Raw genomic sequence first — 25,016 nt, 5'->3', positions numbered from 1 at the left:
GTTTGTCTTCCCAAGTCACCGTTATGCGTGACGGAGCCCTGCTGTCCTGGGGATGGCTGAGCACCTGCCTGCCCGTGGGAAGCAGTGAATGAATTCCTTGCTTTGCTTTGCTTGCGTGCGCAGCTTTTGCTTTACCTATTAAGCTGTTTTCATCTCCACCCACGAGTTTTCTCACTTTTACTCTTCTGATTCTCTCCCCCGTCCCACCGGGGAGGCAATGAGCAAGCGGCTGTGTGGGGCTTAGCTGCCAGCTGGGATTAAACCACAACATTTGGTCTCTTTAATATCTTCATAATTATTCAAATTGTTTTCTGCTCAGACCCAAAAATTCCAGAGCATTGCCAGCCTTGAGTTTATCCTGTAAAAACAAAACACACATATATACCTTTATGTGTGCTTTACTTGTATTCTACTCAAATGATTTTACTCATGCTTTAAAATTAACTGCTGCAAAAAGACTAAAGTCTCTGCAGAAATCAATGTACTGCACTGATTTTTCAGTGTTTTATCTCAGGTCTAAAACCAGAGGCTTAACAAGGAGGGAAAAAACCCCCCAAATGTAAAGATCATACCTTCAGTTTATTGTCAAATTCTTCCATTGAATCAATCAATTTTCCAGGTTCCAGTTCCCCAAGTGGAAATGGGTAATCTGTCCCCAAAATAACTTTGTCCTGGTAATAAAAAAACATGTTGTACATTTTTTGGTAACACTAAACAATACAGTTGCACGTGCTTTCTGGAATTTACAATAAACCACAGGAAATTACATGTATATATTGGACTGATTAATTATGAAAGTGAGTATTAAGATAATCGTTGGGTTCCAGCTTTCATTAGGAAAAATGCAAAACTTGAAAACAATGACTCGAGTTTATTGGGTGAATTTAAGTTTGAAAGAAGTACAGGTTATTTATTGTCTTTGTGGTGTCTTACTGAAGTTTGGTGTATTTTTATTCTGACACACAGGAAGTTCAAAATGCAAATCCCAGGCCCATGGGAATGAGTGTATATTGCTCAGGTGAATACCGTACAAATGGTAATTTCCTACTCAGATTGATTTTCTGTACTGTGGTGCTGGTCTGAAATGTAACAGAAAGGCATCTATTGTTCTCTTACACTACTCGTACTGCTTCTGCAAGTAGTTTGCCTCAAATGCAATGATTAATCTTTGTTAAGTATTGCCATAATTAAATGGCCATTAAAGAGTTCACAGAATTCTTTCTTCTGTTTCTTCACTTACTTTTTGGTTTTTTTTCATGTTTATTACATGCTCTGCACTGTTGTGTGCAATCCAAAAAGAGCATGAGAGATTTTGACACAGTTTTTTTAAGAATCTCAGGAACTTCTCAATCAACCTCAGAAAAGATGCTAGGATTTGGATTCTTGAATTTGAAATTCCGGACTATATACACACACGTAGAGACGCACCCACAAGCTTGAAATTATATATGTGTGAGAAGAATGTGTAATAAAATGTACAAAGCAATCAAAATTATCTTTCATGTGATACTTTAAAAGCTGTAATAATTGCAATGTGATAATACTTAAAGCATGGTGCAATGTAGAATTACTACAAATATTTAAATTTTTAAAAAAGTATTCTATTTAACTAGTATTCAGCTTCAGATAACAAAAACAATCTCATTTACAAAATTTCATATATTTTTGTAAGTTTATTGGTTTTTTTAAATGTCATTGTCTTTAACTGGGATTGGATATTAGTTGTGCATTTAAAACACGTATCTGAGAATATGAGTGGCATGATACCTGTTTCTGAAAGCAAGTCAGTGAAAAGAAAATTCAATAAAAATCTATATGCGCCATTCCTGTTATCAGAGATGAAAGAAATAGGCAGATCCTCAGCTGATCCACATTGTTATAGGTTCATTTTCACACTGGAATGATATTTCCCCATTTTACCTGCCTTGGGTAGTGCATACTGGCACCTCTCTTGATTTTATCAAAAGTCTATTTTCCTTTAAGCTTCATCTCCTGGAGACCTGAATATTTGAAAACCACAGTTTTCATTAAAAATATATGGTTTTAAATGTCTCATGAATTTGAAGTCAAGCTCATGAATTTGGGGCACTTGTTATAATATTTGAACTCGGTTACCAATACTGAAATAGGGTGAAGAAAACATATTTCAGTTATTTTATGAAGTGATTCGTTTTTCTTATTTGTCAAATGCTTTTTTAATTTTTATTTTTTTTACCTCCAGTAGATGTCACCCGAGAGTCTCTGAAAGAACCTATCAAAACCTTATACAAAATCCAAGCAGAAGATGCACGTTCTATTGTTCTGTCCCATATTGTTGTGTTACAATTTATTATAGAAGTGTTGCCATAAGATTAGAATAGATGAGTTTATACTCCTCTGTATACTAAATCAACTTCTGAATGTAGATTAAGCAAAATATATTTGGATGTGGGTACGTTTAAGCAGCTAAATACATTCTTTTATTTATAATATTCAATCTGATACCAAGAAATTTTCTTCAGACACAAAAAATAATGTATGCCATATATATAAAAAAACCCAATCAACAAATGCACTAGCTTGATATGAGAAAATGGCTTTCTAAGAAAAGGAGAAAGAAACCCAGTATTTGCCTAGCTGTTTATTAGTCAAGGTTAAGTAAGCCAGGAAGGTTTGTACATTCTTGTTTACGTCTCCTATGTACCAAGGTAGGAAGAAATCCCACCCCCTCATTGGAATAACAGATATATTATTTCAATTATATTCTTATTTTTTTCTAACTTAAACTGTTTCACAGCTAATCATGTGATCTATTCATCAGCAGTAAAATTAAGAGCTGTAAATTAGTATGAAAAATTTAGAAGCAGCATTATGCTCTGCTACTATCAATATCAGGCTAGTCATTCATACTCTTTGAGATTCAGTTTTGTATCCATCTATAAACTGGGGACTGCAATACCTGTCTTTAGCAACCAGCCTCAGAGAAGTGCTGTGAAGTCTGCAGATAAATAATGCTCCTGGTATAACAGATGTATTATTATATTATTCCAAAGGATATGAACAAAGTAAGTTTTCTCTAGAGGACCCCTAAAGGGTTTGATACGTTAATTAGTGCATCTCTCCTTTTAGAAAGGTCCCTACTAATCTCAGTGGACCCTTCTACCAACAGAACTTTTTTCACAGTAGTAGGGACCCGAATCTTAAAATGAATCTCAAAGAGCATCAAGCATGAGTTTGTCCTCTTACATTAGTGAAAAATTGTATTTGCCTTGAATCTCACCTTCTTTCCTACTATCAGGACACATCTTAAAAAAAGGCCATGTTGCTCTAGCCAGTTCAGCTCCAACTTCTGGCCAGAGAATGTTTTACCTTTGGGTAAACTTTTGGCTCTTGAGGAATCACTATGGGGAATTTTTTGCAGAGATACACTGAATCATTTAATCCCCTGTCAACCCAGTTCTTCACTTTTTATAGCCAGCATCATTAGGGATTTTGTGTATATTTATATTCGCTTCATGGTACCTCATCATGGGGGGAGCAAAGGACTGCAGCAATTTTGCAGTCTTACAGAATTCTTTCTCTGAAATGTACACTTCTGCTTCCTTTAACTGGGATAGGCTCCAATTAACCTGCACCCAAAACTAGGAAGGGATGAAGTTAAATGTACATGACTCATCACAGCTGTCACTGGATTTTAGTATTCATAAGCTCAAAGCCAACACATTACATTCTGATGCCAGGTAACGGCTGTTCCCTAGGGACTTGAAGCCATGTCTAAGCACATCTTCACACACGCTGATGCCCTTCCCACACAGCTCTTAGCTACACCCTAGAGAGCTGTCCTATTTCAAACCTTCAGCCCATAAAGTCACAGTGTCATCCTCAAGACCCAATCACATTGTTTTTAGCCCAGCATTTATTCATCTTATATTTGTTATTCTGCCAACACGACTGCACTAAAAACACTGAGATATTTGGTGTTTTTTTTAAGCATTTGACTCTTGGAATGGTATTATGTAAGAATAGCAACTTCCGTTGGAAAAAAGAGGGAACGTTTTAATCTTCATGTTTACAAAGTAAAGCTTGAAAATGTGATGTGAATGGTTTTTTTTCAAGGATAAGATGCCTTCATCTATGAAAAAGAGAAAGAAAATGCAGTTTTTTCAAGCTCTCTGGAGTGTTAAAAGCATTTAAGTTTTTGGGGTCTGACTCATGACTTTTCAGCACTGCGCTTCCACCTGATGTCACACTGCTTGAGCTCAAAATACTCAGAGGAGAATTAAAGAAGACACCAACATCCCATGTAATACGCTGGTCAAATGCATTGCATTAAGGAACTTCATTTCAGAAGTCTGTTGACAAAGTAAACGAGACACCAGAGAGGCTATTGCTGAGTGACTTTTAGATTACCGAATTAGAATCCATAACCTCTCTCTCCTCCAACAACCAAATTTCAGTTGCAAAGACTAATCATGATTCAGGGCCAGAGTTTATGTGTCACTTCTTAGGAAGAAAGGTAGAGAAATTACAGTTTAAGTGTGGTGCAAAGACAGCAGCTTTCCCACAACAGCCCTAGCTTAGAGCAGCCTTGAGATACAAAGCTAACTTGTTACTCTAAAGCAGAACTGCTATGAGACTTGCATTCTATACAAGTTAAAACAGAAAAAAAAGCTGTCAGCACTAGATTAAACATCCTGTTGTACTTTCTGTCCTGCTTTGCTCTTGACATCTATAGTTCAGCTTCAAACCAGCATTAGCCCAGAAAAAAGAATCTGTTGGTCCCTGCCATGCTGAGTCACACAGCTTCTAATTTACCAAGGTCTTTCTAACAATGGCAAAATACATCTCCCAACATTTTAAAATGGAACAAAAAGAAACAAGCAAGTACTCTTGTCTCCTTGGCAAAAAAGAACCTGACCACCTAAACATGGCAATTTAATATTCAAGAGCTAGACTCATCCCTGCTGTACTGTAACTGCATGTAGAATGAGACTATACTTAGGCTGAACACGGTCTACATGTGGGGAGACTTCTCAGAAAAGGAGATAACTGAGGGCAAGTGCTGAACTGTTACTCTACAAGCCTTTGGGTGTCTTGTAAAATGGAAGTGCACATCATGTGGTAAAATTTTAAAATCTATTTTAAAAATTACTTAGAGCCACTTGATTACTGTAAGCTACAATTAGATTCAAAAGGTAATGCATAATAAACAGTCCTGGGCTGTTGACCATGATGTATTTACTACTTAGAGGTTGGTAACAGAAATTAACAGAAATCAATAATGGGCTGGAGCCCTAGTATTTTGTTAGTAACCCACCTGGTGCCTAAAACTTCATCCCTGACACGGAGATCTCTCCATCACTGTTCACTAGGACTAGCACTGCCAAAAACCCCGCTATAACATGTCTATATGTATGGAAAGAGCTCAGCAAATGCCACATGAGTTGATACCCACTGATGTTATAAGAAATTCCCAATACTAACAGGTTATTAGCAGATCTCTTGACAAGTAAACTGACCTGGGTTTTATCTTACTTGTTTTTAATGGAACGAGGCCTCATGGTAGTTTCTTTGCACATTTTATGGGGTGCTCTCATAAATCTATTTTTGGTTCATGGTGGATTTGAGAAAGAGGAATTCTCTCTCCTCCCCTTAGAGCTGTACTGTTATTGTATGCATACATAATACTTTACAAAACCTTTCTGTAGTATTGTTTCAAGCTGTAGTTGTGCTGTCACTTCGTTGAACTTTCATGAATCTTCAAATGCAAAGTTTTCCTGAAAGGCACAAGGGGAGCTTGTAGGGGAGCTGCAGGCAGAAATCCAGTCTCAAAGCTACAGATTTACTGTGCAGCGTAGACTGAAACCCCATGGATTTCAAAGGGTTGAGACCCCTTGAAACTTCAACGGGTTGAGTACCACAATAAAGAAAGCAATAGTTCTGCATTATTATTTTTGGCTGGCCTAGGCAAGTCACTTCTGTACCAGTTGCAGTACAGGCTTATTGCAGTAACCCGTTCAGACTGTTAGAGATGAAAATGGGAAATCAACAGTATCTTTTCTGTAGAGAGAAAGAAAACATTCAGATTTGTAGTGATCCATTGGAAGTTGGCAGGAGTGATGCCATCTTCAACCCCTTCCTGAGCGTTTACTAATAAGAAGGAATTATTTGAATGTTTTTTGATTTTTCTGTCACATGCTGTACATGATGTAAACAGGTTGCTAAACTACAAAGATTTCTTGACCCTCTACTCTAACAATTAAAATATTTTTGCAAACCCATGATGTTTAATGTGCTCTCCAGCATCCTCATAAAAACTTTATTATTGACTTTTTTCTGCCTGTAACTTCCCAAGTGGAAATACAACTTATTTCTTCAAGTATACACATGAATTCGAAAATGAACCCATTTGAAAACAAGGTTCCAAATGAAGCAGTGTCTGCTTGCAGTTCCATCCCGAACAACCTTTCACAAGGAACTAGCCTCACTGAACTAAGGTTCACAGTGCGTGATTTCCTAGATTAAAACCACCATTTCAATAACTCCATATAGTAAAAACGTTATCAATATGGCAGAAGCCCATCAGTTTATAATAGCTCAGGTTCTGACTTTACTGGGAGATTATGCTGTCTTCTTCCTGCTTTCTTCTTCTATTTCATAGAGGATTAAAGAGTGACTCACCTGCTTCTGGAAGCATTAAAACTCACCTCTCCTATTACACTTGTTAGCAGCCTTAGTGCACCACGATCATGGACAAGAGAGTCTGTGTAAAATGAACCAAGGTATTTTCTTGGATCCACCTTGTTATCCACTGCACACAAATCAGGGCGCACATTGAAGCCATGGGAGATTCGCCCCACTGTGTATGGAAAAGCTCCACCTGCAAGAAGAAATTTTTAGTAACAGAAGCTGAAAATATGCAGGAAGAAAAAAAGCCACATTATCAAGAGACCTGTAAGTTTTACTGTCAGCTATTTAGAAAGACAGCACTCTGCACCAGCAATTTTTTATTCCTTTCTCTTCACTAGCTTCTTTCTCTGTTTTCCCCACTGTTTCACTACCTTGATGCCCCAATTCCTCCTGCTGCTTCCTTGTCCCGTTCCCCAAACCATCTCCCATCTCCCCTTCCTCCTCGTTTGCCTTAAAGGCTATCATAACAGTTCAAACACTGGCTGAAACAGGCTAGGGAGTGTTCATACTAGCAGCCAATCTGGCACATTACCTCCTTTGGGGTAATAGTACTCAGTTGGTGGCAGGCTTAAAGTGGTAACCCTATTAGCTGGCATACCGGAAAATACAACTGTACCATGCTCAACCAAAGAACAGGTGTTTCACATGGTATATTACTTACCTCCATGCGCAAAGCAAACTTTCAGCTTAGGAAACTTTTCAAAAATTCCTCCCATAATCATGGAGCAAATGGCTATGGTTGTTTCTGCTGGCATGCCTAAGAACAAAAACAGCTTTATTGGATGAGAGTTTTCTTTTTTATTTTCCTATTTGAGTTTTAAATGTTATCTTCATTTTCTTCAATTAGCCTTCAGCCTACTGAAAAAATAATAGTTACAGAGCAGCTGCCAAAGGTTACGCATTATTTCTATTACAGGAACACAGAACTGAACAGTAATTAACTGAAATGAGGACACAGGACTGGAAGCTAAGATCTTCTGAATTCTAAGCCCAGTTTTTATCCTACACTACTAGGACAGCTGACAGGCAGGTTGGGTATGTCCTGAACTGCGCGGTACAGGCTTGATTTCCAAAACATTCTATGATGCTATGATTCTATGATTTCCGAGTTTTCCTAGCTCAGAGACAAGTCTGGAATACGCCAGGTTCTCTTCTTACTTGTGCTTCTGGGTTTCTTTTTGGGGAAAGTGGGGCAAGTATCTTGGTGTATAGTCCAACACAGATTGGGGGTTTACTTATGACATGGTGCCAGTTCCTACAGTTTAGAAATAACCTCTCTCTCTCTTCATCACTGGGTAACTTGGATGCCCAGTGTTAGGAATGTGACAGCAATTAAGGTTCCTATTTCAGACCTCAGTTTCTGAGCACACCTAGCATACTTAGAATATCATGCCATTTAGGTGCCTAACTTTAGATATCCAGCATGGAATTAAGAACTGAGTTCCCCTCATCTATGGGGGAAACAACACCTATCCAGCTCAAAAGGTTGTCTTCTGTTAATGTTTTACCATATGCTCAGATGCAAAGCCTTATTAGGCTTAGTAGGAAAGTCTTTTAGTTATACTTTGTTAAGTAAATGCAATAATTTTAGTCTCTTTTAAAATCTGTGTTGTTGAGCTTGCTCTGATTAAGACTAATTGATACTGTTTTAAGATAATGCACTGGTGATTGGGACACAGATTTTCCAATGTATATTGCAGAACATTTATTATATGGACATTACATGTATTTTTCAGAACACCTCTATTGAATAGAGGCAGTGCAAAACCATGCAAAACAAAACAATTCGAAACAGAGTAAGTGAGGGTGGAATCAGGTCTATACTGCTTCTAGGTAGCAGTACAACCTACCTCCTGTTACTCAATGTTGTTCTGATTTACATAGCAGATGGGGAAAAAAACAGGAACTAGATAATTCCCCACATCTACGAGGAGCTTTCAAAGTACATGTTGTTTCAGCTATAGTTGATGTGAACTTAGATTTATTTCCTCTCTGATCAACCTATTTCTAGGAAATAATCCAAGCAGTTCTAGGAAGTAATGTTTGGGTTTGCCTACTCCTTCATTTACTCACATTATTTTTGAGGAGCTCATTTCAAAGACAATTCAATTTTCCCTAGTCATCTGCTCTCTGTATTTAGGACAAAAGAGAATACTAGGTTCTGCTGCTAGTCTGAATAATTTTAATTCTAGGTATTTAAAAGTTAGAGAAACTAAACAAGCTTAAAAGCAAATGACTGCTGAATTTACACAACTGATTAATCATAGTACTTGATTTAAAAAAAAGAGCTGGATAGAAAATCATGTAGTTTTTCCCTGAACTAGTATCTTTGCAGCAATATTCTGGGCATAATACAGTGACAATTCATATATGTAGATTAAGCAAAGTAAATATAGACTCACCTATTAGCCAGGGAAACCAATATTTGGACATCCTTCCATCTACCTGCATGTCCCAGGGATGCACAAAGAGACAGCAATTTAGTTGTTCAGCAGCCTACAGCAAAAAGAAAAATAATCATACCAAAATGCATCTTACTTCTTAGCTGTGCTTTAAAGATTGCCTGCAAAATTGCACTGAGCATTAGTACTAGTAATGAAAATAGGCCCAGAAGTAAGAACTATAAGCAATAGTTGGTTATATTTGCTCCGCTGGGCCAGATCCTGAGGTCCTCACTCAGTTTCAAAGTTCTTTTTGAGATTACAGGACTGGAAACACCGATGAAAATATATTTTTAGTAAGACAAGTGTTCCTCAGATTAATGCGGTACAAAAACGCTTTTTTAGTTGTGTTTGTCAGCCATGGTGCAGTATAAAACTCGGCTCAAACTAGCATTCCTTTGGTTTCATTACACATATGAGGATGAATTCTCACAATGTTTTATAGAACCATTTTTAGGATGGTTTTGTAGAATTGTTCCAGCTGTATTCAGGAATTTTCATTGCTGTTGCACTACATGTGTCCCCTTTGGCCCTCTGCCTGGCTTAAAACTATTCTTAATCCACCCTAAGAATTCGAAATCTAGCTGTATTCTGATCAATAATCCATCTCCACTCAAGTATATGAATTTTTCCAAAATTACTGACATCTTTGGAAAGGAAAACAGAAGAACAATATAGGATGCTGATTCTGACTGAGTAATTCAACTATGTACTTAAATTTAAATATATAGTCATCAAAGTCATTCATATGCTTAACCAGGATTTAACAGCTTCGTTTTGTGAGATGTATTTCTGGACCTCCTCTTGTTGCTAAGGAGATTATCACACGTTTGAAAAATTTGGGTTTATTTACCCATACATGCATAAATAAAGCTGCAACTTTTGGATTGTAAGGGAGTAATTGCCATCTACATTTGTAAACTAAAAATAGCAAGTCAATAACTGTCTTGGTAGAGTGATAAAGTTCATTATCATATATGGCTTAATTTCACAATCTTTATTATCCAGGGATGTTTCTGAAAGTGATAGAGGTTACTGCCTACATGTGTTAAACATAAGATGAAGAATGTAGAGTATAAGAGATCGATTATGATGAAAAGCTGAGAGCTGGGACTGTTCAGCCTGGAAAAGAGAAGGCTTGGGGAGGGGATCTTATCCATACCCAAAGAGAGGGTGCAAAGAAGATGGAGCCAGGCTCCTTTCTGTGGTGCCCTGTGACAGGACCAGAAGCAATGAATGGGCACAAACTGAAACACAGGAGGTTCCCTCTGAATATCAGAAAACACTTCTTTACTGTGAGGGTGACTGAGCACTGGCACAGGTTTTCCAGAGATCCATCCTTGGAGATATTCAGAAGCCACCTGGGCATGGTCCTGGACATCTGGCTCTAGGTGGCCCTGCTTGACCAGATGACCTCCAGAGGTCCCTTCCAACCTCAGCCATGCTGTGATTCTGTGAATGCATGCATCTCCAAGAGTGGAAGTTGATAACTGACTGTGCATGACCATAAAAACAAATAGTCCAGATGCTGCACTAACAGGATTCTTGAATAAATTGAGCATTCTGAAAAATAACCTCTATGGATCAGTTTCAAGCTGATAGCTATAATAACCTGTGAAACAGATACAGAATGTACATTGATTAAACCCCATAATTTAGACAAATGATCATCCTCATCTGGACCTCAGGCTATTTAAGAAATGCAATCTATAAATTCATTTTATAATCAACACATTCAGTTTGGAACTTTTGGTCCCATTTGCATAATTCTGTATGGTACTTTGGCTCTACACATATCTCTGAAAATCTCAGAGGGTTTTATCAATTATCTCAGTAAGATTGGATACGATAACTTGAATACCAAAGCAAACAATACAGAAATGCTTTATCGGAGACTGTGCTTATCTTCACAAACCAAGACAGCAACTCCACAGTGAGAACTCATATCATAAAAGGATTTTGTTATTAATTATTATAAAGTATGTTTCAGAATGTTTTATATAGTATTATTGTCATTATATTGTATAATGAATTATCATATATAATTAAAGCTGAATCTCTCTGATCACTGAGCGGATTAGAAGGCTCAGTTGTTTTAATGTATGTATGAATTTAGTTGATGACTGAACATGTCCCAAGATATTTTTAGACAGAATTCCGTATCACAGAATTCCCCAAAATAAGGAAAGAAACATCTACTCACAGCATAAATATCATACAGTTCTGGTGCATTCAGGTCCCGTTCATTGACATGAGATCCTATTTGTACTCCAGGAAATCCAAGTTCATTCACGCAGCGATGCATTTCCTTCACAGCCAGGTCCGGAGCTTGCAAAGGTAAGGTACCCAAGCCAATAAACCTCTTGGGGTACTTTTTCACTGTAGCAGCTAAGTCATTATTTAATATCTGGGCTAGATCTAAAGTATCCTGAGGTTTGGCCTGGTGAGATATTAAGCAGAACAGTACATTAAAATATAGTTCTCAAATGTTATCACCTTTGGAAGATATTGGATAAATGTCACTGCAAACAATTCAGAGACAGGATTTGAACCTAAAATTTACTTTACAGTTCTGAATAGCTGGAAACCAGTACGGCTAAATTCTGCCTCACTTTAAAACCTCTGGGTGCAGTTCTGCTTCTTGTCTTGAATATTTTATCAACTGCCGTTGGCTTTACTGCTCAGGATGAGTGTAATAAAGCCCAGGTTGCTGATGCACTTAAATATCTGGTCTTTTGTGTAAACCAGTCCTCTGGTTTTGTTTATCCCAATGAAAAAACCTCAGCATATAATTTTTAAACATAGCAGTGAATATTTACTCTCCTATTATTGGAGTTGAAAAGATAAAAGTAAGAAATGTGAGATGCTGGAGCACGAGAATTCTACAGAGAGAACTTGAGCAAACCTCTCTAACATTTAGAAGGAGGTAACAGTCATAATTCTAATACGAGAACTGCAATATCCACACAATCAGTTTCTTGTTTTTCATCCTAATACATATTTAATGGAAAATATTCCCATAAATACCAGAATAAAATTTTTAAGATATGTTGCCCAATAGGAAATTCTGGAGATCAGTGGTACTACTTATATGTGGGCTTAATACAATGATTTTTCGTGTAGCATATCTGTTTATGTATAACAACTCGACTTGTACACATAGCTAAATAGTCAAATTGAGAATGTATTTAGAACAGCATTTTGGTATGATTTATCTCCTCAGACTATTTTTATTTCTTTGACGCATTCAATATCACCATGCAGGGAACATATTAATTTAAATTTGCTACTGCATTTTAAGATTCAAAGCATTCTAGGTCAATGAGTCCCATGCCACATTTAAAAGAAAGTGGGACAAACCCACAAACGTATCTTTTACTTCTTTTTTTCATGAGGAAACACTAATTGATGTCTAGCTTTCATGGAATCTGTACATACATGTCTACCTGCTAACCATGAATTCATGCCGTGTAAATTCTCTCTGCCTGTTTCCAGCTACCCCCAGAAGGTCCCCAGGAGAAATTCTGTTGTTGTCATGTCATTCTTTCTCACTGAGTGTACTCCAGAGTGGAGCTTTGCCAGGACACCCTGATGGCTCTTCTGATACCTGGACTATTTTTTTGTCTTTTGTTTTTCACGGCAGAACAATTCCCCATTTACTTCAGTGCTCTAGTGACTACTTCAATCACCTAATTTATAGGAGGATGCATTTTTTTTTTTTTAATTATGTAAGACATGAATTACAAAATATACCAGTAGGAACCTACCCAGTAGCTGAACATTACAGGGACTGTGGAAAGGACTTGGACTGTGACTCCTGAATAAGAAAAAGCAGTTATTAATGTTTCTTTTTTTTTTTGGTAAGAATGTTAAAAATAAGAGAGCACTTTGGTTTGAAAGGTAGAAGGCAAAAGCTTTAATAGTAAGAAAGACTGCTTAAACAGTGACGTGGATAGAATCTTTTTTTTGCTAATTAATGATCATGGTAATAAATCTTGTAGTGTATCAGTTTATTAGGATTGGAATATTTTTGCTAAGTAGAAAGAAAAACAACACTTTCATACTCATACGAGACTATTTGTGAAACAGTAGTTTGATTTCAGAAGTATTTGGTGTGCACGTGAACAATTAATTAAAATAGCAATTTAATGTTACTCTCACGTAAATGAATGTGACATTAAACCAACAGAATACAGTATCTTAAGTTTACTTTGGGGTCATGATTATCATATACATTTAATAAATAAATATGTAAAATAGCTCAAAGATAAACAACCTTATCAACAATGGTTGTTAAACAACGTTTTCCTAAGTCTTCCCCAAAGCTGTATCGTGTTAGGTTTCATTCTGTGTCTGGACTACTGAAGTTTTAAGTATAAGAAAATCTGTCTGGTTCTAAATATAACTTTGATGTTAGCCATAAAGAGAATTAAGTTTATTTTGTTTGGTTTCTGTTCAAACACAAATCTATACCATAATTTTCTGTGTGACAGGTTACAGGAACGAACACAACGAACTGAGCAGTTTAACAACAGAAGAAACAATAAACAATAATTAGGACTTCACTAAATAGTTACATGCAAAACGATATTTTTTTTTTAATTTTAGGTCTGATTGTAAAATTTATGAACATATTCTGTAATGCTTTAAAAAATTTAACTTGATTCTTAGTAATGAAACTACTAATGCAAAAGATGGCAGAAAAAACCCTAGGAGAATTTCTTCTATGACAATGACCTTGCCAAAGCGCTTGAATATTTAACAAAATGATTTATCCTCCTTCTCAGTGTTTTAAGCAGGAAATGAGAGGGGAAGCTGACTCAGGCATCTCTCTTAGAAGATCTAATTAATATTATCTACAGCAGCAATGGTTTGGGGTTAAGGATTAGATCTACAAAATTACATATATACAGAAGTACAGCCTAAGTTTATTATCCACCAGTATGCTACTGGACATTTGATTAATATGTTTGAGAACATTCACCATGTTTTCCACAACAAGCATTGTATCTGGTTTCAATCCATTTTTACACTTCTGAGCAAATTTAACATAAACCTTAAGGGTAAATTTCCAAGCTGAACATTCCTAGACACTAGCTTTAAGGGAGAAGAAGAATCAGCACAGAAAAAACTCTACTTTATGCCTTATTCAGAGGATTTTACAAAGGAGAAAATAATAAGAAAAGGGAGCGATGATTTGTGTCACAGAACTGTGATGTTAATTACCTTTACAGCTTGTTTTATTGAATTATCTTGATAACTTGTTTTATTGAGTGGATCAAGACATAAGTTTGTGTATCAAATAGACCCAGGCCTTATGATTAGGAGAACTAATTTAATCTCTTTGGTACATTGGCTACCATTTCTTATTGCTGGCAAGATTTCTTGGGCATTGCAAAACCAAAGCCTTTTAGCAACCAAGCTGTAAGTTATCTTTCTGAGTTAATAGTACCTTACAGTGACTGATAGTTCAGCTGGGCGACTACCCTGCATATTTGTTCCAAAATTTGCCACGTTTGAAGGTTAAATTTTTGTGTATAATCTATCTCAGCCTGTGTTACAGAAAACCATCTTTGAACTAAGTAGCTACAGCTTTGTAAACTGAAAAAGAGTAAATGGGCCATAGTCTTTATCATTAGAAGAACAGTAAAAGCACTAAGACCTTTTTTTTTACACTTATGTGGCTGATGCCTGTATCTCTGGGGTGCTGTAATGAAAGGGGACATTTTTATGGCACAAGTCACCAGATGGTGCTGTAACACACAGTTTTAGATTTTTTTTTTTAACCCAGTGAGCTCTGTTTAGTGGAGAAATATTGTGGTGTTGGCTTTATGATTCTTTACTGGAGAGCTGTTGCAAACATTTGAAAAAACCACACCTGTGTTTTTCCTTTGTCTACAGCAATTACATGGGGCAGAATTGTTTTGTTTAAACTTATCATTAGCGTTGGGGGAAATATCTGAAAGGGAAAGATGCCCAAAGGCTATTTATGATCCACACTGTGGTTGAATGACATAGTAATCCCCAAAATCCCTGAGCTAACTCAGGGAATGATTACAGTCTAGTCAAGGTAGCATATTTCAGAGAGGTTGCAAAGACATTATAGCATTCCCATTAAATGTCTAATGGTTGGAGTTTGAAATGCTGCTTCTGCAGGGTGAAAATGAGGTAGCTGAAAATTATCTAAGTTGTGTTTACATAAATTGCCCACCAGCCCTTGAGTTCCTAGATTGGCCTATGGAAAGCAAATTTGCAAATTTGGCATCTGCTTAAGTTTCTCTTTAAATGAGGAAAATTTTCTTTTCTGAGAAAGTAATTGTACCGGTTCTCTAGGCTCAGAGTCCTCTAGCAAAAATACAGAATGAAGTCGTGACATATAAAGAGAAGAAAATACTAGAAAATGAAACAAACATACAAAATTTCCTATGAGTAAACATAAACTTTTAAACAACTTTTACGTAAATCACTTTTATACCCACAATGTGTTTAGCCTTTTCAAGTCCATAAGCAGTCATCCTTCCTTAGGTCAAGTAGTTCCTTACTGTATTAGCAATCCCACCAAAATCAGTGAGCCCATGTGGAGAATAAATTGCTACTGAAAATGAGGAAAGTTACGGGAATGTGTCCCAGTTGAGTCTGAATTAAACCCTATCAGTTTTCACTGACTTTCAACAGATTTAAACTAATGAATCAGTATGCTAAACCTTTTAATTTTGATATTGTTATTGAGCACTTTCAGATGCACAGAGAAGCTGCTATCATTCTAAATGAAACACAATGATTTCAATTCCTTTATGGAGGTACCTGATAGGTCCATCTCTTTAATCCGTACTTCTGGATCCCAGCAGTTCTCTTGAATAACTCTAAAAATCTTTCCATCCTTCATCATCTTTGCCTGTCCCTGTGAAATGACATTTTCATATATTATAAATCTGACAAAGTAGTACATGCTAATTTGTAGTCGCTTGAGTATATTGTGCTCCCTACAGAAATTCAGTGACAGAATTCTGTTCTTTTGTTTTTATTCAGTAGCTATTTTTAATCAAAGACTATTTTAAAATAGTCATTAATAAAAGAGTAATTTATAGTTCAGGTTTAATTCTTAATAATAAAAAAATCCCCTTTCTTTTGCAAAGTATATCACTCTACATTTGTTTGGAAAAGATACCAGGTACCTTAATTCAAGTTTATCCTCAAACCAAATTTTGACCTCAAAACAATACTCTAATTAAATCTGTGCTAAATTTTCCCCTTGGGTATGTGTATGTTCTTTTAAAGTCAATAGCATCACAATGATTCCAGTAACTACAGAAATAATTGTGCAACTCTATTCATTTCAGTCCAGTTGTTTCATATCACCAGTGATACTGAGACAAAAGGAGACCTATTATGTTGTATTCATATTACATTTTCTCCTTGGGAAAAAAAAGAATTATTGAAGAATTTGTATTTGGGAAAAAAAGCCCCAAACAAAACCTAAACACAGTATAAAACCATTACCTGAATTAGTGTAATACCTTCCCCATATACCACCAAATCCCAAACTTACAACATTCAAAATATTTTCACGGTCATGAAATACTGTTCCTTTAACTATGAACATGGAAACTTCCTATTTAAACTTAAATTTTGGTTGATTTGCCAGTTGTCCAAAGATGTTAAGTAGGCACAGTGTCATCACATTAAGCAAAGTAATGTAATCATCTGTTACAGTTGTAGGTGTCCACATGCTTCTATGGACATGTAAAGACAGACAAAACAGTCTTTCTGTTGGCTTACACTTGCACAAATTGATGATTGATTGATTGATATACAATTCACCAATACTTGCAAGGCCTGAGTATTTCTTGGATGCTTGAAGCTACTATAGGGATAAATGGAGATGGATGAAAGTCAGAAGATCCACATGACCCTGCGTATTTGGGACAGGTAAAGGCAGTCATGCAGCAGATGTATTGGACAGAGAAGACACTGCATCTGCAGTTAAAAATTGAAAACCACATGAGAAAACACCGCAGCTATTCCTTCACCTTCACAGTAAACAGAAGCTAAGCGCAGGGCAGCCTTCTGATCCTTCTTGGAAAGGGTATTTTCTCTCTCTCCAAAGGCCACTTTATTTTTCCTCACAGTTTATTTAGGATCCTGTCTATTTTTCTAAATAAAATTCCTGTTAAATCAGAATATTCCCTACTAGCATGATAAACCAGAAATAACTAATAAAATTTCACTACTTCTTGCAGAGCTGGGTTTCTGTCCCCTCCTTCTGAGAAGTCAGACTGTTCTTAACCTTGAATTTGTTATTAACTTCATACATCATTCACAAATATACTGCCCTAATGAATATTTTAAAGCTCTCTTCAACAAATCTAACTGTGCTGCCTTGGCAAACTGTCAAGTTACTTGTTAGCTGTATCACAGGTTGTGAAAATTACTTGAAATATTACAGTCAGTAATAACAACTACATAGTCCTGATCCTCTGGTAAAATACTTCAGGTTCTTGTAAAATGGATTTTCCAACCTGACAGGAAGGTTAACCTAGCCATACACTCCAATATATTAAAAAAAAATCAGTGCATTGCTGCAGATGGACTAATAAACAGAAAAAATATTCAGGGTCTGAGAGAAATACAGAGTAGAACTGAGCATTGCATTGCATATGAATAGTTCATGTGGACTTTACTGGATTACTGTATTTCTGTGAACACAGGCAGCTTAATTCTTTCCTCAGACATAGCTAAGGCATAGCAGCTGACCTGCTCATGTATATTTTTTTTCTGCTAATATTGAAAACAATATTAGATAGATTGTAATTTTACTAGCACTTTGACAGTGCTCATACCTAAATGCTGAGATAAATAGTTGTTCTCTGAACGCTGCAACAGGGTTTGCAATACAGGAAGGGTTTCTAATAAGCTATGTGCTGTTCTCATTGAAGAATTAGTTGAACAGTTTGCTATTTTCATTTGCATTAACTGATTCTTTGTGAACACTCTACGGGTCAAGGCTAAGCTCACAGCATTGTATGTTGGCAACAACAAACTTGATTATGCAGGAAAGCAAAATGTGATCATCTGAGTAGGTTCATGCTTGTGTATGTAAGGATGGAAAGATCTGGTCCGGTAACACTGTGACTGGAAAATGAATCATATTGCTATAGTCTCTAGACACTGCCACTAATCTGCATCTGATATTTTTAAAATGAGAAATTACTCAGACACCTCATCTGGGAAACAATCCTCAGAGTTTTTTGCAGTATTAAGAATGAAACACGGATCAGGAAAAAAAATTTCAGGTTCCAAAGCAATGGATGCAGTGCTGAAAATCTCATAAAAGACATGAGATTTTTATTTGCAAGGTTAACACAATTTTCTAAGGGCACAGCTGAAGAATTCTACTATTCTGTTCTATTCTATTCTAAACATTATCTGATATTTAAGGCTTTAACTAATTTATGTGGAAATTAAGAGAGAGATATTTAAGTCCAGCAGGCTGACTTGGTTCAGCAAGCTACATTTAAAATTATCCCATTGCTAAACTACTCAGTCACATCCCAAATTGCACTTTAAAAATGCATATAATTATTTTCTTCCATTTTGACCCTGATGCTTCTTCACAGAATGCTCTGAAAAACTTTTGCTTTTTTTTTTAATCTTAAGAGTTAACTTCCCCAGCTTCATGTATCTGAACAGGATTTTTTTTTGCCTTGTACTTTTTTCATGCAACATTTTCAGACAGAAGTAGGCTAGACAGGATTCTCTGCAGAGTGTATAAGGCTATTACTGACTTGCCACAAAGTTCCTTTGCAAACTATTTTTAGCAAGAAATTTTAGCATCAGACCTGTAACAAACAGCTAAGCTGCTAGAAACGTCTCCAACAATTCTCCCCTTCCTGCACCTACCATGTATATTCTCTCCTCCTATGCCTGCTTAGACTCAGATCTGAAATTTCAGCATAGTGTTTGTTTGCTCCTCATTCTTGGTCCCAACCTTCATATTCTGTGGTCCTTTTTCATAAATGGTTGTTAGGCATTTGACAGCATAGCCTTGCATGTTGTAGAATGACAAAAGTGTGTATATCATTAGGTTGCAATAAATAGACACAGTGTGGTATCCATTTTATCAGCTTTTTTCTGTTAATGTATGCATATATACAATCACAAAGAAGCACGATTTTGCGAAGTGACAAGGAGATGAGGCAATGGCTAGTTCCACTGAAATTAACAGGCATTATATATTTAAATACCTTGGTTACCTGGAAGATGCAAGTCTTGCTTCTCTAAAGACAATAAAAGTTGAATCTCTACAGAGGATGAATGAATTAGCCAAGTTGTAAAAAGAAACACTGAAGAAGACTGGATACTGTTTTCTTTATAAGGTCACCCACATAGGGAGAGGCACCGCCACCCTGAAAATGCTAAGTTCTAAATCTTTCTACCACTTACCACTCTAGTTTTCAGTATAGAATTCCTATATTGAGATCATATCTGAATTCCAGAAGACGGAGACAGAGTAACCCTTGTAAAACACTGTGCATACAGCCTGCCATTACATAACATAGCAGGGTTTAGCCAGTTATTTGCATTCTTCTCGTGCTTTAGGTGGGTTATGTGCTGACACTCTTTGTTGAGCTATTCATGCTCTTATAAGACTTTGCATCTTTTGTCTTGCAGTTTACTATATCCAAATTGTTCCTTCTGCTTTTATCTACCCAACTTCTGTTGTCTTCCTATTTTTTTCCTTAACTAATCTGGCCAATACCTTGAATTGCTTTTATCCCTTTTGTATCTGTACAACTCACAACACTGCTATGGTAGGCAATTACTATGTAGGTAATTACAGATGAAGTATTTCAAGTTAGGACAGGTACCTATGAAGTGAGGTGGAAAGTGAACTGAGGTCTCCTGAGACCTCTTTTTAATGTCATCTGTCTAATTTCCCTCCTTCCAGAGGCCAATGACATTTGCAGTGACAGGCTCTCCAAAAGATTCCTAGGAGTGGGAAGCTGATCGATCACAGGACGAAACTGGCTTCCTCTGACAGTGTTTTGAGATAGACAGGGCTATCTGAATGCCAAAGTTATTACATGGTAACAGAGGTAACATCTTAAAACTAGCTGGTGTGGTTAACTTACATAGTGATGTATAAAGGGAATTATTTTGCCATATCAACCTTACCTCTCATAGGTCCTTGTGCCCTCCTGTAAAAAAAAGCACTAATACTGGTAATTTTTTAATGCTCTTATCAAAAGAGAAACTGCAACGTTTTGATCTTGCTTTCAGAAGTTTTACATTGTTGTGTCACTGTGAATAGCACTGAAATTATTGCCGATTTACTCTGTGATGAGATCAGAACCAAGCCTTTAAGAAACCAGTTCTGTCCCCACCAGAGTAAACAGACGTATTCTGCTAACTTCGTCACCATTAGGATGGATTCTGAATGCAGATGGACTGTTAGCACAGGTTCATGCCTTTGTAAAGTGTATAGAGTGGATGGTGACAGAAAGGTGAAGTAAAATCAGACCCAGTCTGCCTTTTACTTCCCAATGGACCTCCTACTTTTCGACATAATGGTCCCCAAATCTATGGATTGTCCTTATGTTCTGCTACTTGTTCTCCTTGTCATATAGTTACAGAAATTACTCTTTTCCTTTCACTCAGATGTGAAGACATTTTCACACCTGAGTTTTTTAACTTTTATTAAAATACCCGTTCCTTTTGTTTTTGCTTCTCATACAGACGACTGCATTTAACTAAAAAAAAAACCTACATAGAATCTGCTTTAGGTTGACCTATCTTATTGAAAAGAATTCCTTAGAGCTATCCATTCCAAGTGTTAAAATGAGATGATGATGACAAACGGATACTGGTTCATACAAGAGAACGTGAGTTTCACCTCTAAAGCAGTAAGTTCTACTGAGGTATATTAGGTCTTGGAGTGATATTACTTCACAGAAAATAGACCTCTAGAGAAATCTGTATCAAAGACATCGTCAATCTTATTGCTGCTTTGCTTTTTAATAGATTTACTGTGAATTTCTATTCCTGATGATGTAAGATCAGCTTAGAGCACCAAACAGCCCAAACCTTGCAGTGATGATCCAGCTGTACCCATCCACCATATCCGTATCTCTGTGAAAGAAAGAAGAAAAAAGCCAGTGCTAGTTAGGACTCTGCAATAATAATAAAAATCTCAGTTCTTACAATCCAGCAGTACCTTATTCAGGAGAAATGTGCATATGCTCAGCTTTGAGCCTACAAGTAGCCCCACTGACATCAGCATAAGTGCTGAATTTGAACTGGACTGGCCTAATGGTGTTTTTAGATCTGAACTTTTAGCTCCCAGATCAACATTTTTAACTAAGTCCTACAACTGATTTCAAAGTGCTTAAAGTTGCTTACTATATTGAGGTTCTAACTGGAATTATTTTAACACAGAAAAAATTAAAGCAAGCATTTGGCAACATGAAAATTGAGCTGACAATTTTCCAATATGTGATCAGTTAATCATTAGCACAAAGATGTATTGATTACACTTTTCAGCTTCCATGACTCAGCAGCAGGACTGAAGGTCAGTCTCTTGTCTATTAATATTTAAACAGCCAAGAGAAGCTAAAAAGGAGAAGCTTAGATGCTCATTGATTCTTCCAGAGAGATTCAGAATTGTTTATGCAAAAACCCCAAACCCTACAAAAGATGCTGATTTCCTTTTACTTTCACAAATTATCAGATTAGAAATAAATGAAATCTTGAAATATCATAATAGACTGGAAACAATGCTCAGAATTCCCATTTTTCTGTAACGAAACATTTCAAAGGAAACTGAGTAAGAGCAGGCATTTCTGTCACTGAAGTGTAAACAATCTGGACATGGTCCCGAATTTCCTGTGATAACAGATCATTACGTAATGCCACCGTGAGCTCTCCTAAAGTAGGTGTGCAGAGCCAAGCCTCCTGACTTCAGCCAATCAGAGATGCTAATGATTGAGGCTATGTAACGTGTTATTCAGCTATGTTTAGCTATGTGGCTATGTGTGTGTATTTTGGCTATGTTTAGCTATGTAGCTATGTATATTTTATTTAAATGTAGGAATTTATACGTTTTAATATATATCTCTCAAAGATTTAAGTTCAGGGAAAATTTTGTGAATGACACCTAATGAGAACTTTAAGTTTTCACTAGCTCCATGCTAATTGCAATTGTAGGCTGTGCAAGAAATGAGTATCTTAAAAGGGCTCAAGGAGCATTTAGGCAACAGAGAAACTCACTGGTCTCTTTTTGAACTTTTCTTCTTTCTTCCCCTCAGTTATTAGCTGGATGTACTGACAGTCCTAATTTCATTCATTTCTATGAATTTTTTGCTTATTATGGGTTCCAAAGCTCTTAAGTAAGTATCTTGACAATATAATTTTTTAGTCATAGGTTCAAGGTTCAGTACTTAGGAGGATGAAAACAAAAAAATACAAGTTTAGCACTATGTGTGCATGTTAGAATTGCCTCATTGGTTTTCTGTGCATGAGATGTAGAGAACTATGTTAATGGCTTGAATTTTCAGAGGACTCTAGGGAATTCTGAGAGTTGTTTTCTATTCTGGGCCCATTAATAAACCATCGAATCACTCAATCTTTAGAACAGAGGAAACAAATACTAGCAGGTGGAAATTAACTTAAAAACTTGGTATTTGCCTCTTTAACAGTGTTTAAATAAATGCAACACTGGCCTACAGGGTCTACCAGTAGTGAATTCAGCCTTGACGTACACCCGTGAACATCAAGGGATTCTTGGGGTGATTTTATCTCAGTGAATTTATTGCCCTTTTAAAGTATATACAGACAAAAAAAATCTCTTTAAGTCATGTAAAATCAGAATGAAGGAATTTTATAGGTGTTTTTATAGGGATATTGCACAAACAAGGACAACAGAATTTGAAACAAGCAAGAGTAACCTATCTTTGTAGTCTGGATATTTAAACTCCTATCCATTTAAAACAGACATAATTGTTATAAAAATTATGCCATCTCACCTACATTATTCAGTGTGTATGTGTTTTTCACTGAGGAGCTCTCATAATTACAAATGGGAAGTTCAAATATATGTTTAAAAAGAACTTCCCAGGTAAACAAGGAAACGCATATTCCTTTTCAGGAGGTTTTATGCATAACAACATTATTTTTCACTACTACTAAAGAAATAATCCTATATATATTCTTAATGCCAGGCTTTCTCATGATTTTTTCCTAATATGCTGTTTACATTTTCCAGCTGCTCTCTGGCTAATATTGAACTGATGCTGGACTGTCAGGCTTAAAACCAGAGATAAACAGAGCTAATATGTATATGAAACACTTACCTGAGAATTTGCCATCATCAATCTCAAAATAATTAAGTGAAAGAAATGTACAGTGTAAAACAAAGTTTCAATTAGTGTGTCAGATGCCTAAGAGCATGGCTGAAATAATGGTATTCTTTTGTTGTCAGACAGGCACAAGGAAATCAAGTGGTTCCATACTACTGTCAGACACAGAGAATGTTCATTCAAACTACAACCAACACAGAATTACAATAAGGAAAGAAGCAACAATGCAGGTCTTCTCTCTTCTGCTTTGATTTTGTATCATGAATGGAAACATTAAAGACTTACAAAAAATAGCTATCCTGGAAATCTGAATGCAATTTTTAATTGCAAATAATTTTATACATATGTGTGTATAAACTATATATAAATAAAATTTCGTGTGATCTATTTCAATACCCTTTGTAGCATTGGAGATGTGTCCCTTATGAGTCAAAAAGTGATCAGACATCTCTATATTGAATTGTGATTTAGGCAATAACTCTAAAACCTAATTCAGAATGAGACAACTACATGGTTTTGATAATCTGGAATAAGAAAAAGATTAGACTTATTACATGAAAACCTGAATGACACTCTCCATTCACAAATACTTTTCACAGGATGATGAAAATTATTACTGACAAGTATAAATTTATGTCATTGAATACTACTACTACTACTACTATGCAAATATTCAAAGTTGACTTATAGCTTCAGTGTTCTGAAAACTGAGATTTTGTATTTTTAATACAATATACTACTTCTTCCTAGTAACTGAAAAATAACAGCTTTTAGTAAAATTATCATAATCATCAATTAACCATACTTAGAGTGACCCCACTCTTATTGAAGTTAATGACTTTCATGCCTGTGGGTACAAGATGTGAATTAATTTTGTCTTAGGTAATATTAATTTTGTCTAATATTTGCTTATTTCTCTTATTTAAAACAAAAGTGAATACCATTTGGGAACCTGAAGCTTTGATTTTTTCAAGAAAGTGGAATTTGACATCATCATTTGACAATTTTATGTCTCTCATAAAACCAAGCAAAAATATAAGAATTGCTTCAGACTAAACAGAGTGGGGAACAGAGCCCAGTTTTACATCCCTTTCTTACTGGGACTCTTGCTTTGCGAAGTAATACAATACAAATATCTTAAAGCTGAAAAAAAATCAAATTAGACAAAACCCTAGAGATATCTATAACAGAACCCCTCATTCATTGCTCTTTCAAAATTTACATTGGTAGAAATGGTTGCTGATAGTATAAGGCACTGAATATCTAAACTCTTATTACCTTTTCTAGGTCAGGCCATTCCTTAGGTAGAATGTGGCTATGAATATCAATTTTCATTTTTGAAGTATCAAAGGAGAAATACTCTTTCAATGAAAATGTTTCCTGTGTAATTGCTACTGTCCTTACTGTCCCTGGTTTAGCAGGTTATTAAGTCTGGTTGCTGTTTAGATCCACCTGCTGTCCTATCAGGAGGGCTCGGTACAGTGGCCAACCAGGGAGCCTAAATCCCAGAGGAGTGGCTCTCTGGAAGAACAAAGGCTTCCAGCAGAAAGTC

At 36.2% G+C, this 25,016-nt stretch overlaps 1 protein-coding gene across 1 annotated transcript; it reads right to left on the bottom strand.

The window, feature by feature from the left end:
- Positions 1-295: 295 nt before the first annotated feature.
- ACMSD (aminocarboxymuconate semialdehyde decarboxylase) lies at positions 296-24,799 on the bottom strand. The gene is made up of 10 exons (XM_009642474.2): positions 24,743-24,799; positions 21,195-21,239; positions 15,915-16,011; positions 12,878-12,927; positions 11,314-11,550; positions 9,072-9,165; positions 7,331-7,426; positions 6,687-6,859; positions 573-671; positions 296-358 (listed from the first exon to the last, which is right to left on the bottom strand). Exons 1-10 carry the CDS (start codon positions 24,797-24,799, stop codon positions 296-298), a joined length of 1,011 nt encoding a protein of 336 aa, XP_009640769.1.
- Positions 24,800-25,016: the final 217 nt, after the last annotated feature.

This window comes from Egretta garzetta, unplaced genomic scaffold (genome assembly GCF_000687185.1).
Source record: "Egretta garzetta isolate BGI_Z169 unplaced genomic scaffold, ASM68718v1 scaffold197, whole genome shotgun sequence".
Classification (NCBI taxonomy): Eukaryota; Metazoa; Chordata; class Aves; order Pelecaniformes; family Ardeidae; genus Egretta; species Egretta garzetta.
The sequence above is the reverse complement of the archived record's forward strand: the minus strand, read 5'-3'. Positions and strand labels throughout refer to the sequence as shown.

What these genes read in the sequence shown, in the direction of transcription:
- ACMSD (XM_009642474.2), bottom strand. Translation starts at nt 24,799, where the DNA reads ATGAAAATTGATATTCATAGCCACATTCTACCTAAGGAATGGCCTGAC. An exon ending in AATGGCCTGACCTAGAAAAG is followed by an intron (nt 21,240 to 24,742) that starts GTAATAAGAGTT and finishes TTTCTTTCACAG; the next exon opens with AGATACGGATATGGTGGATG. An exon ending in AATTTGACAATAAACTGAAG is followed by an intron (nt 359 to 572) that starts GTATGATCTTTA and finishes TTGTTTTTACAG; the next exon opens with GATAAACTCAAGGCTGGCAA.